This window comes from Microtus pennsylvanicus, chromosome 3 (assembly GCF_037038515.1).
Source record: "Microtus pennsylvanicus isolate mMicPen1 chromosome 3, mMicPen1.hap1, whole genome shotgun sequence".
NCBI lineage: Eukaryota > Metazoa > Chordata > Mammalia > Rodentia > Cricetidae > Microtus > Microtus pennsylvanicus.
Window position 1 is genome coordinate 142,251,037 of NC_134581.1, and position 13,501 is coordinate 142,264,537.

A 13,501-nucleotide genomic window follows, 5' to 3' on the forward strand; every position below is an offset into this window, starting at 1 on the left:
AGCAGATACCTGGTCACAGGTGTGATCAGGAAGACAGCAGGAAAAAGCTGTGAAGCGGGGAATCTGGGTGTTCACAGAGGAAAACCAGGGTGGGTGTTCCTGCCTCGCTTGTGTCCTCAAACAAGCCGTCACATTCCCAGGAATGGTTTCTAGGTTCAGCAAGCAGGAGAGGAGTTAGGCTCACCCCAGAAGTGCTCCATGCTAAACGGGAGACACAAGCCTTATGTAAGCTACCAAACTAAGCACCCCATCCTGCTAAGTCATGGGCCTACTGGAACCCCCAGAATGAGGAAGAGCTAAGGTTCCAGGGTAGGAACCTGCAAACTGATGGTTGAGGATGAAGCTGCAATCTGGAACAGAGATGGGGACGTGCCCTGGATCAGCTGAGAACAAAGGAGTCCCAAGTATCCATTGATAGATCTCAGTAAATGGCCGTCAGAAGGGGAGTGGCCAACCAGGGAACATACAGGACTGTGTGGATCTTAAGTACTGTGGAGGCCAAAGTGAGTCTAGGATATGTGGGGAGGGGCGCTGGCTGGACACAGGTCCAGGCTAGCTTCAACACCTGTGTTTTGGACCTCCTTGGACCTCCGTGGCCCTTCGTGGCCCTCTGGCTTCAACCCGGGGATCTCTTCTGCTTCATTGAGTCCATCTGCCAGAAGCCTTCCTCTTTTTTGGTTTGGGGTCACACTGCAAAGCACTGAGCCTTACAGTCACAGAGAGAACTCAATGCTTAAGGGAGGAGAATGGCCAGGGAGGTGTGGGCCAGTGGTTTAGCTGGAAGACCTTTGGCAGAAGTGCCAAATGCCATGGCTGACGCCATCACCTACGCAGACCTGCGCTTTGTGAAGGTGCCCTTGAAGAACAGCGTCTCTAATCACCTCGGACAGGGTAAGTCCTGCATATAGCTGCCCTCTTTCATACTCCACCCCCATTCCAGACTTCATTCCTGACTCCTTCTTGGGACCTTTCTTCTTCAGACTGTGAGGCTTACGAGGATGGAGAACTCACCTACGAGAATGTGCAAGTGTCTCCAGTCCCAGGAGGGGCATCAGGCTTGGCTTCCTCTACCCTAGTGGACAAAGCAGGTATGGAGGCCCAGGGATGTGTTTAGGACGGGCGCCTTTATCTGGGGAGCGAAGAGCAGTCTTGGAGAAAGTGGCAGGGCCATTCTTGAGGACAAGTTCTCTGAGAGCCAGGGGCAAGATGAACGGTCCCAGAAGGGTCCCCGCGGTAAACTGGGGGCAGGATCAGGGCAGCCGGGTGCGAGATGGGTGGGGAACAAGAGTGGGAAGAGGAATGAGAGTCACTACCCTGAGAAAATGATAAGGAAAGGAGGACCCAGGAGAGAAATGAGGGATATGAGGGGAGTGTGGCGAAGGCAATCCAAGAAGGGCTTCCGGGTGAGGACCTCCCTGCGTGGCAGTTCTGAGGAGCAAGCAGGAGCTGAGCAGAGCCCATCCACAAAACCACCAAAGGCGACAGAGACATGAGTCCCGGGGCGGCAGAGGAAGTACCGAGAGTGACTGTCCCACTGCACTTAGTCCAGGACAGGCCAAGGTCTCAGCATGGTGTGGTACTGGGGAGAAGGGAGGTTACCGGGACTTTCCACCCTCACTTCGGACGCTCCCCTTCGGCAGGCGTCAGGTCAGAGCAGCAAGCTGCATCCTGGAGCCCCGTGAAGTCGCCCGCTGTAGGGTGGATTTCTCGTTGTGCGTATCCCCACCCCCACCCGACCCCCGCAGCCCCAGCGCGCCATTCACCAGCAGCGCACCCGCGGGTGCCGGGCAGGGATGCCAAACTTCATCCCGGAGGGGTGGGGCTGGCTTATGCCCTGTGTTACTCTTTCTGGAAATGAGCCTTTGGGACTTCAACGACAGCTCAGCCACTCCACAACCTACCTCATCCCGCTAGTGATTGTTTGCACCCGGAGTCAATCCGTATCACAAGTCCCTGGGATGGCCCCTAGTCACATGACTCCAGGTCCCTTCCCCTGTATGAAATTTAGCTCCTTCTGTCGGGTAACGCCCCCTCAATCCTTTTCACCAGTTACGATCCCCAGCTCTTATTCCCTGACTGACAAAGCCCACTTTAGGAGTGCTTCCCATCCTCTCCGCGTCTCAATGAGTATATTCTGCCCTGGGACTGACTGCCTCTCACCCCTGTCCCTTAAGGTCCCGCAGTCGGCTTGAAATACTTCTTGCTGGGCCTTCTCCTGGCCTGTCTGATGTTAGGGGTGGCTGCCATCTGCCTAGGAGTTCGCTGTGAGTATGGATACCCCACTCCCCACTCATTCTAAGCATCTCTTCTCTCCCCCTACTTGGCCTTTCATGGGGAAGGCTCAAAGACACTGTCCCAACATCCTTGGCTTTTGGGTCTGGTTTCCAGCCAGGTCTGTCCTGGAGTGTCCTGCCTTCCTAAATTATCCTTACCCAGTTAGGAGTTCCTTAAACACTGGGCACCTAGATCTTAAATTTAGCACATAATACAAGAAGTTACAAGAAGCCAAAAAGGTTGATACTATAGTCTTAGAGTACCAGCTGGAAGACGTATCCTCAGTCTCCCTGCTCCCCCGGCCGAGGTTCTTCATATGTAGCCCAGGCTGGCCTCGAACTTGCTATCCTCCTATCTCAGCCTTCCCTAGGCAGGGATACGGGTGTGCGTTGCTACACCCAACCACTCTCTTCTATGGCCAACCAGATCTGCAGGTGTCTCAGCAATTCCAGCAGGTTACCAGGATTTTGGAAGCCACCAACAGTAGCTTGCAGCAGCAGCTCAAGCAGAAGACAGCTCAGCTGGAGCAGAAGGAGGGGGATCTGCAGGGGTCTCTGACAAAGCTGTCCCTGAGTCAGGACGCTTTACAGGAGAAGCAGAAGATCCATGAGGTCACGGAGCAGCAGCTACAGGCCTGCCAGTCTGAGGGACAGAGGACCAAGGAGAACTTGGAAAGGGAGGAGCAGCAGAGGAGGGACTTGAACCAGAGGCTGGTCAACATGCGGGACACACTGAGGCGCTTTCTTTCCTGTTCCTCAGGTATCTGCTCTGGGATCAGGGAGGTGGGGCGGATGGCCTGTGAGGGACAGACTGAATCCAGGAGTCTCTAGTGGCCAGTCTGCCCAGAGCTCAGTGAGTTGTTCAGGAAAGGGGCCGTCAGCCGGAGCAGGGACTGATCTGGGCCGTGACTTGGTTATTGAGAAGGACCAAGCTGAACACTGGGTTTAGGGGGATGCACTCAGCTCTATGGTGGATCATGTAGCGGGGAAGGAAGTACTCTCCATAGATCCCATATCACATTGTCCAAATCTCTTTCTGACCCAGAGGCATCTAGATGCTTCCACCAAACTTGAGACAACAAGATTGCAGGCACACACTCATGGCTCTCATTTCCGTATGTTCCTGTTCTGTGTGCGTGCGTGATAACGTGCATTCGTGGGTGCCTTTTCTCTTCCTCTCCCCTCCCCACCCCCGTGTGTGCCATTGCAGATTAGTTTCTGAGATAGAATCTCTCCACTCAACCTCGAGCACGGCTGTGATCAGCTCTACTTTTCCTATGGGCGCTGGGTACCTTAACTAAAGTCCTCATGCTTTTGTGGCAAACACATTAACTGCTGAGCCATCTCCCAGCCCCTCTCCTTAACCGTCTTATTTTCCATTACTTCCAGTCCCTGGCCATCCCCATAGCTACACTTCAGACCTTGACATCCCATGGTGCTCATCTGTCCACAGCTGGATGTAGACATCTACTCTGGTTGCAGCTACCCAGCCCAACAGGGCTCTCTACACTTCTCCAGCCTTCCCAAGGCATCCAGCCTGTGGAGTCCCAGTTTTCTTTCCTCCCAACAGCCCTCTCTTATCCTTGCTTCTCTCCCTATCCGTCTTGGGTTCCGGGGTCTATTACCCAATCACTTACTCTTTTGTTCCCTGGTTCTGGTGCACTAGACTGATTAAAAAATCAACCCTGGATGAACCCAGCTGACAACGTAGTCTAGGCCTGCATCAGGTGTGACCCATTGTACAGATGACCGCTTGGTGCCACTGAGGCTCCGCTCTGCAGCAGCCAGCGTGCTTTCCACAGGGACTCCTTCCCCACTGCTTTTCCAGCATGTTCAGTGGGTGCCACCACCATCAGCTCATCAGAATGGTTCCACCAAGTCTATCTGGGCATTTTGTGTTCTGCAGATCCCGATCTTTTTAGGACAGCTGCCACAGCTGGGTGTTCTTCTTAACTACCCTCACCCGACCCAAATGGAGGACAATCTTCACAATGGCACCAATTCCCCCCTTGTCCATTTTCGTGTGTCTGTGTTGCATGTGTATATGTATGCATGCATTTGTGTGTGCACAGGTCGATGCAGAGATTCATCCTTGATTGCTCATCTACTTTATTCATTGAGGCAGGATCTCTCAATCAAACGCAGAGTGCATCAATATGGCTATAGCCAGCTTTCTGTGGGGATTCTCTGAGGTGCCTTCCAAGGCAGGTCAGATAGGATGGCGGCCACTCACCTGGTACTCACTTGGGGTCTAGTGACTTTTCTACTGCTGTGACAAAACACCAAGACCAAGGCAACCTTGGGTCTGTGGTTTCAGCAGGTCAGAGTCCATGATGGAGGAGCAAACAGGAACAGCTGAGAGCTCGCAGCTTGCGTCTCAAGTGGGAGACAGAGAGAGTACGTGGGAGTAGGAGTCTTCTGAAACTTATCAAAGCCTGCCTCCACTGACACACCTTCTTCCACAGGCCACACCTCCTAGTCCTTCCCAAACAGTTCCACCAACTGGGGACCAAACACTCAAATATATGCGCCTATGAGGGCCATTCTATTCAAGCCACCACATTCAGGTTTCTGGGGAAATCCTAAAAACCCATAAATCTGACCATGCTGTCCCAGCCAGGCCATGCCATTCTAATTAGTTATCTAGGCAGTGATGGGCTAACACACTCCAGTATGTGCACAGACATGAGATGTGGAGAGAGAGAAAAAAACTCCTCTATGCAAAATCCGACATTATTTTTCTCTTCCTCATAATGTAACAAAAGAATCCTGAGTCAGACATGGTGACCACACTCGTAACTTCAGCATTTAGGAAGCTAAGGCAAGAGGATGAGGAATTTGAGCCCAGCCTAGACTACATGATGAGATCTGTCTGTCTGTCTGTCTGTCTGTCTGTCTCTCTCTCTCTCTCTCTCTCTCTCTCTTTCTCACACACACACACACACACACACGCACAACTTTCAAGACCTTTCAGCATGTTTTTTATTTTCTCACTCTCTTCAAGTCGCACCAAATCAAAAAATCTTTAAGTCACAATGCAGATCAATAGGGGAAGTGTGATGGAGAAATAAAAAATGTAGATAGGGAAGGGGGCGGGAATAGGGAATGCTTTCTGAGTGACGGAGCGAGGACTGATGGATCAAATGGAAATAGGAAAGGTGACTGGGATCAAGAGCAGAGTGGAGTGTGGGATGTTAAGGAGGATGTTTATCCCTTAAAGGTAACCTGGAAATAAAGAGATAGGTGTCTTTAAGTGGGAATATGGAAATGGATAGTGCTCATAACTTCAGAAAAAGGGGAACCAAGTCTGTCTGCTTATGGGAGTTGTGGCAAGAGATGTTGCCAGGGGCTGGAGGAGTGAGGCAAACTTTGAATGTGCAGTGGAGATGTGTTAAGGAGTAAATGGAATGAATGAATGAATGAATGAATGAATGAATGAGAAGTCCTTTGACCAATGTGGAAGCCCAGGCAAGGTTGGCCAGTGTTAGCGCACATTTTAACCTTTCAGAAGCCAGGGACAGGCTCCATTAAAATAAGCTTCCCATATCATTAAGAAGTACAACATTTCCCGAAAAGGCAAAAAGCTTGCAAAGATGAAAGGCTAAAGTTGATGAAGATATCAGAGTAGACCTGAGGGACTACTGTTAGCAACCAGCTGGCTAACTGGTCACTTTACTCCGTGTGGCTGTCACATTCCTTCTGCTTTGTAGACACCTGCTGTCCGGTGGGCTGGACACAGCACGAGGAAAGATGCTTTTACATCTCACACACTCTCGGGAGTTGGCAAGAGAGCCAGAACTACTGCACATCTCTGTCCTCCCAACTGGCTACTGTAGACAAAGAACCGGATAAGTATCCTTATCAAGTGAGCATGCCCTTCTCCATATCCTGAAGTGGGTGCCATTGGTAAAGGGAGGTGTGTCATTGAGTCAGGAGTGGCGGTGCACGGCTGCCACATGCCATGGTTTGCATTGCTTCCCCGTGACAGATATGGACAGTCACACCATTTGCCACGAGATGAGCCACTGGCTTCGGCATCCTCAGTCTTGTGTTGTCCCATGGCTCCTATTGCTTAGCACTGGTGAGAGGTGAATCCTGAGCGTCTCCACTTTAGTGTGTGCCGTGCTGGCCTGCCCTTGCCTCTCAGGGGAGTGGGGCCAGACCCGGACGCTCCATTGCCTGAGACCAGAAGTTCAGACTGACTCCATTCCAGATTCTTACTCAGCTGAGAGGTGAAATGGAGAGTGGGCTGTATCTGGCAGCCCTGCAAGGATGGAGGAGCAGTTAATTCGTGTACTAAATGGGCAAGGTCTCTTGCTAAGTAAACTCATAGGCCTCCTAGCATGTCCCCATTTTGTTCCATATTCTCACTACTTTTCATACACCTCTCTGAATCCCTTCAGGTCTCTCTGCCCAATGGCTTAAGGAAGTTGCTAAATGATTCAAAGTCATATTGGATCCAGCAACCAAAATATACTGAAGGATACTATAGGTAAGTTGGGAAGATTTGGGGGTATTGTCAGTCTCTCATAAAGACATATTTCTTCCCTAAGCCCTGCTTCCAAAACTCTTCCACAAATCAGTGTTGTAATTTGTTTCTACTACTTAAATGTTTAAGATGTCTTGATTAAAAAAAAAGTGTTGAAGGAGGGGTGCCATGTGGCAGGCAGGAGTCAGTTCTCTCCTGCCATGTGGCCCTCAGGGACTACACTTGGGTCACTGGGCTTAGGACCTTGACCCGCTAAGCTGTGGCATCGACCTGTGCTCTTATTCCACCTTCCACCCACAGCGCCTGGAGGTCTCTAGCACATACTTAAAAAATTGCAATGGCATATTCCTGTAATCCTAGCACCTAGGAGGCTGAGGTAGGACTGGGAGTTTAGGCCAGCCTGTGCTACATAGCAAGACTCCCCTTCTCAAAAAAAAAACAAAAACAGCCGGGCGGTGGTGGCGCACGCCTATAATCCCAGCACTCGGGAGGCAGAGGCAGGCGGATCTCTGTGAGTTCGAAACCAGCTTGGTCTACAAGAGCTAGTTCCAGGACAGGCTCCAAAACCACAGAGAAACCCTGTCTCGAAAAACCAAAAAAAATAAAAAATAAAAACACAAATAAAAACAAAAACAAAAAACAGCCAGGTGGTGGTGGCGCATGCCTTTAATACTGGCATTTGGGAGGCAGAGGCAGGTAGATCTCTTTGAGTTCAAGGCCAGCCTGGTCTACATAACAAGTTCCAGGGCAGGTTCCAACACTGCAGAGAAACCCTGTTTTTGTTTTTTTATTTTAAAGATTTTTTTTAATGATTTATTTAACTTTATTTTATGTGCATTGGAGTGAAGGTGTCAGATCCCCTGGAACTAGATCTACAGACAGTTGTGAGCTGCCATGTGGGTGCTGGAAATTGAAACCCCTGTGGAAGAGTAGTCAGTGCTCTTAACCACCAAGCCATCTCTCCAGCCCCGAGAAACCCTATCTTTAAAAAAAAAAAAAAAAAAAGGAATTACTAGGTTTAGGTCTGTGTCATCAGTCACAGCCAGTGAGAAGTGCTGCCGGCCTTGAACTCTCTAAGCCTTGACAACCTGCCCAAACTGCAGCTGTGCTTGCTTAGCCCACACCAACTGGGCCACTAGCACTGCCTCAAGCAGAGAGCAGAATGAGTAGCTGTGGCTACTTCATGTCCCATGATTTTGAGATGGTCCTGTCTTACTGTGTAGTGTGGCCTGCCTGTCTCCTGGGTTTAAGGTGGAGTTTTCTTTTATGACTTTGGTAAGCTTTCCTCCATGGTCTTAAGGGCTGTTTGAGCTGAAGTTCAGAAATCTGTTCCTGAACCATGTGGCCTTAGCAGAGACAGAACTTGGACTATGTTTTACAAAGAGCAAGGCTGAGAAGAGGGGCTCAGAGTGTATGCCAATTCTACTCACCATATCTTATAAGATCTTACAGATCGTCTGTATCTTATTCTCGAAGCTTACCATGTAGGCGGCTACAGAAAGGGAAAGAATCATGGCAAAGATATTTCTCAAATTGTGCAGATTCTTATCCTTGCATTTGTGAGCGGGAAGCTTTCCGGTTTCCTGACGGGGATCACCTGCACTGAAACGGGTAAGCATGAGGGATGGAGAGCGGGCATAGTTATGTGCATGGGGACAGAGGCCCAGAGGACAGAGGGAAAATCTGTTCTCAAATTTGTCACATGCACAAGCTCCAGTGGCTCAGTCTGCTTATGTGGGGCCAGGCTAGGCAGGGAAAGGGGACAGGTACGTCGTGAACAGGGGAGCGGGAAGACAGGGTGAACTGGACGAGGGTTAGTGACAGTCACCTAGAGCTTGCTGCTGCTTTATTTTTCCAGACACAGGAACAAGAGCTTGTGACCTACATCCTTAACCTGTGGCCTGCGATTCCTCCAGCATTCCCTCACTCTCGGGCATGCTCAGCTGAGGGCTGATCCTGGCCTGGCAACCTGCTGCCTGCTTCAAAGTCGCCCAGAAACTGGACTATTCCTGGGAAGGGAGTGGACTTGGCCTCCCTTAAGAACTTCCCAAACTGGAGATGGGTCAGGGGAGGAGGGCGCACCGCTGAGTAGATGGATGGCCCGGAGCCAGCCAGGCAGTTTTATTGAAATATTTTTAAATAATTTGCACGTGTTAGTCTTGTGTGTCAGCAATGCTGTGTCTAGTTCAGTGATCCCCATGGGAAGGCGAACCCAGGGGTCAGATAGGAAGTGCTCTGTCCATTGGGACCATGCTGAGGCTCCCCTAGACGGGGAGAAGAGCCAGTCAGCCCATCTGGGGCTGGCATTGTCCAGCAAGTGCGCTCTGTCCTTACAGGCTATCCTGAAGGCCAAGGCTGGAAGCCTGAGGTCACAGGCCTCACTGCTAAGAGCGTGCCCCAGGCAGCTGCAGGCTGGGTGTGGGTGGCTTGGCATGGTGCCCTCGGTGGCAGAGAAGACTGCCCGCCTCACAGTTCAGGTTGCGGTAGCGGGCAACAGCTGGGGTGGGGCGGGGGCACATGGATAGGAAGCCAAAGCTGAAGGGGCCAAGGCAGCAGCCAGGGCAGGGCAGGCCCTCCTCGGGCTCCCGAGGAGCTGATGGGGGTGGTGAGGGTTCTGTCCGCTCCAGGGCTGCTGCCCGGGGAAGGCTATGCTGTGCTCGGTTCCAGGGCTCCCCAGTCCATCCTTGCGGGGAACTGACCACCACGGCAGGGGGGTTATTATTGAGGGGAGGTCCTGATCTGGGAGACCAGGGTTGAGAGGCTGAGGAGCAAGTACTGATGAAGTTGTCAGTGGCCACAGCCAGAGGCAGCTGGGGAGCTGGCCCTGGGGGCTCTGGCTCGGGACTGCTGCCCTCACACTCCATCTTTTCTTCAGCCGAGGGGCCCACGGGGGAAGGGCCAGGACCTGGCAGTGCAGTCTCCATCCGCCGGGGGAGCTCAGGGGATGAAGGTAGTGAGCGACAGCGGCGGGCAGGGGTCTCAGGCTGGACTAAGGTCTCTGGAGTGGTCACCAAGGGCAGCTGGGTAGAGGTCAGTGGTGATGGCGGTACCAGGGGCAGTGGAGTGGCCGGCTTGCAGGGTGTGTCCAGGAGTTTGATCTTGCCACCCCTGAGGTCTTCCCGCAGTGAGAAGGGGTTGACTCGTGTTAGGTTGTCCCCCCAAATGGGAGGTGATTCTGGTGAAGGTGGCAGGAAGAGGTCTGACCGGCTGCGGGAGAGCCGGGGGTCTGGCCTGGGAAGTGTGGCAGAGGGACCTCCTCTTGAAACAGACCCTGTTGAAAGAAAGGTAGGTGTGTGACCCTGTTTTCTGCATCTGCTCACAAAGATTGAGGCCCTTATTTCCTAGGAAGGTGGTGGGGCAAGAACTGAGAGAGGGTGCCCTACAGGTGCTCTGGAAGGGAGGGCTGCTATTTCCAGCTACCATTTTCCTTAGGGGAAAAAAAAACAAGTACTCATGTCTATGTGTACTCCTGTGTGAACCATAGGATGATGGAGCTGGAGGTGGAGGTCAGAGGTCAGAGGAGACTTTCAGGACTCAGGTCCTTATGTAAGCGCCTCGACCTGATGACCAGCAGCCCCTCCCCCAGCTACCTTTCTACTTTTTCTTCCCTACCTCTGCTCCCTTGGGCTGAGAAGCCTCTCCATCCTACCCCACTTCACCTGACTCCAAGTCTTTCCAAAACCAGTAGATCCCCTCAGCCTCCTCCAGACAACTGATTCTCAGGAGAGGCAGGACTTCTGTTGGGTAAGGTCATGCTCACTTACCCTGATTGTACGTCAAGGGAGCCTTAGTGAGGGGCGTCTTGGAGAGGGGAGCAGGCTCAGGCAGCTGCTCCAGGATCTGCTCCAGGTGCTGGGTGATCTCAGTAAAAGGGGCACGGGTGCTGGGTTCCATCTGATGGGTAAAGACAGGGCAGCTCCACTCGAGGCTCAGGAAGAGGAGAAGTTCCCCTCCCCTTCTCACCAGGACTTAGAAGACAACTCATGGATGGGGAGGGATGGGATGGGGTGGGGTGGGCAGGGGTGGGGTGGGGTGGGAAGCTTACGCTGCAGCAGTGGATGGCCAGAAGCAGGAAAGGCAGCGGGCAGTCATTTCCCACCAGTGTTCGAAAAGCAGGCACATCCAGGCCAAAGTCCTGTGGGGACAGAAGAGGAATTGCCAAGTTAGCCTTCCTTGTCTGTCTGTGCCCTCTGTGAGGACGTCAGCCTCCAGGGAGCTCTCATGGTTATGAGGCACCTAGTGTGGAAGTTACTTCACCTCAGTGCGGGGCAGGTAGTCAGGGTCCGCAGGTACTCGGGCAATGAGTTCACAGAGGACAATCCCAAAGGCGAAGACATCAGCCTGGAGGTGGGAGATGGGCCATGCCAGGGGGCGGAGCTGGCAGTTATCTTGTGTTGGAAGGGTGACAGTGAGGGATATGGAGAAGGGGGAGGTCCTGAGTATTTAGTAGGTTGTTGTTGAATAGGGCTCTATTCAAGGTCTCTTACCTTTTCATCATACAGCTCTCCCCGCAACACCTCTGGAGCCATCCAGTATGGGGAGCCCACCACAGCCAACGGCTCCTTCCTTGCCCCTTCCCTGCAGGAGCAGGGCAGTCAGAACTTCCTGTTCAGACATCTCCCCCCAGGAAAAGAGAATGGGGTGAGCCCTTTCCCCACCCACAGAAAATGTCACTGTATAGGGGATCCCTGGGAGGCTTGGGGTATGAAGGGCATTCACCTCACCTATACACAGGAATCTTTTCAGCCAGTCCGAAGTCACCCACGACAGCTGTGAAGCCTCGGTCTTCCCTTCGGACCAGACAGTTCTGATACACACATAGGCATCCTCACCCACCCATCACCTGCTCTCTGGTCTCCCAGTGTATACCCAAAGCCCAATGTCATCACCTCAACCTTCCCTCCCAGTTCTCCAACGCACCCCATTATCGTGATGTCACTCAACACTCGGTGTGACACCTCGTTCCTCAGAGCACTCCTAGCCCTGTTCTTTAACAATTTCCAGCACTCTGTCACCCCAACATCTGAGCATATCTACTACCCCACATGCCAACATCCACAGGCCGATCATGGCTTCATAGGCACAAACCCTCTTTCATTTTCCCGCCCACCTTGGCCAGCCTACCTTGGATGTGAGGTCTCGGTGAAACACACCTTTGGCATGTAGGTACCGTAGGCCTTGGGCAATGTCCAGTGCTAGGTGGAGCCTGACTGGCCAAGATAGGGGTTCTGGGGAGCTCAGCAGCTGTTCAAGGGTGCCCCCATTCATATACTGGGGACACAGGGAAAAGAGAAGAGGAATGACTGTCAAGGCGTCAATCTGTACTCTATGTCTGCCACTCATGAGCCAGGTGACACTCACAAAGGTGAGAAGGGCCAGCCTGTGCTCTAAGGTTCCCATCACATTAGCACGATGTGCAGCTAGCTATGCCAGCTAGTGCATTGAAATAAATCAGATATTCCGCCACAGTAGCTCTTGCTTTAGCCAGGCCCATGTGTGGCTGGTGGCTCCTGTGTGGCCACAGATACAAAATATCTCCATCACGGCAGAAAGTTCTATGGGTCAGGCACTGTTCTCAGGGATACACGGAATGACTAGCTGAGGATTGTGGTATGTGGTGTGCCCAAAGGAAGCTCAGGAAGCCTCCTGTTGGAGGAGGTCCCAAGGTCCCGGGTGGCTCCTATTTAATCTCCCCGTAGATCCATCAAGCCCTCTGACACTTCCACTTGGAGGTGTGGTGCCTTCCCTCTATCTTGGCCTATGCCTAGTTGCTTACCTCTTAGTTGCTTACCTCCGTAAGAGCGTGCAGCTGCCCCTGGTGCACACAGACCCCCATGAACCTGAAAGACGATAGAAGGGGTAGGCTGTGAGAGCCTGGGCTCCACCGCATCTCTCCTTTTCCGAGGGACCTTTCCTTTTCCCTCCTGCCCAGCAAGCTGCTCAGTAAGAGGCTAGGCCATTCACCCTAACCTGAGGATGTTAGGGTGCCGGAGCCGGTTCATCAGCTGCACCTCCCTTAGCGTGTTGCTCCGGTTACTGGGGAGCTTGTTCATCTTCAGCACCATGACTTGCCCCGACTGTCGGTGCCGAACCTGGGGGCGGCAAGGATCGGTGTGTGCCGGGCAAGTTGGGTGGCTAGCTCAAGTACGGGATCTCTAACCCAGGCTGTGGGCCTCCAAGTTCTAGCCTCCCGTCGAAGGCTCGGTCCCGCCCCTCTACCCTCTCGTCTGTGGGTCCTACCTTGTAGACCTCAGAGAAGAAACCGGCCCCGATCTTCTCTGCGCAGTCGAAATCGTCCACACGCGCCAAGCTGGACACGGCGCTGCGGAGGGCCCGGTAGGAGGAGGGCCGGCCCCTGCCCGGGCCTCCGCTTGCGCCCCCCGGCCCCTCCCCCGGCGCCTCTCCCGGCCCAGGGCCCCGCAGTGGGGGCCGTTCCCCGGCCATGGCCGGGCCCCCAGCCCAGGCCTGCTTCACATGGCCGGGTCCCCGGGACCCGGGCAGGCCGCGCTCGCCATGGGCGCCGGCCCAGTCCGATCCCGGGTGCCGGGACTCCCGCTCCCGCCCGGCGGACGGAGGACCTGCCGAAGGTCCTGGGCCCGCCCCCGCCGCGCCGGAGAGCTGGGCCCGGTGGAACGCCGCGGCTCTCCGCTCTGCACGGGGCCTGGGCCTGGGCCGGGCGGCGGCGGCGCTCCGGGGCGCCGGCGGGCGGGCTCCCCGCGGGCGGAGGCGGGCGGGCGGC

General features: G+C 53.6%; 2 protein-coding genes across 2 annotated transcripts; one reads left to right on the top strand and one right to left on the bottom strand.

Moving 5' to 3' along the window:
* The first annotated feature begins 396 nt into the window (after positions 1-396).
* Cd72 (CD72 molecule) lies at positions 397-8,905 on the top strand. The gene is made up of 9 exons (XM_075967369.1): positions 397-891; positions 981-1,088; positions 1,641-1,712; positions 2,175-2,264; positions 2,701-3,033; positions 5,984-6,138; positions 6,677-6,765; positions 8,206-8,373; positions 8,621-8,905. Exons 1-8 carry the CDS (start codon positions 747-749, stop codon positions 8,366-8,368), a joined length of 1,155 nt encoding a protein of 384 aa, XP_075823484.1. The 5' UTR covers positions 397-746; the 3' UTR covers positions 8,369-8,373; positions 8,621-8,905.
* Positions 8,852-13,206, bottom strand: Tesk1 (testis associated actin remodelling kinase 1). The gene is made up of 10 exons (XM_075967368.1): positions 13,003-13,206; positions 12,733-12,854; positions 12,554-12,602; positions 11,887-12,033; positions 11,487-11,569; positions 11,250-11,340; positions 11,020-11,103; positions 10,808-10,897; positions 10,527-10,656; positions 8,852-10,033 (listed from the first exon to the last, which is right to left on the bottom strand). Exons 1-10 carry the CDS (start codon positions 13,204-13,206, stop codon positions 9,147-9,149), a joined length of 1,887 nt encoding a protein of 628 aa, XP_075823483.1. The 3' UTR covers positions 8,852-9,146.
* Positions 13,207-13,501: the final 295 nt, after the last annotated feature.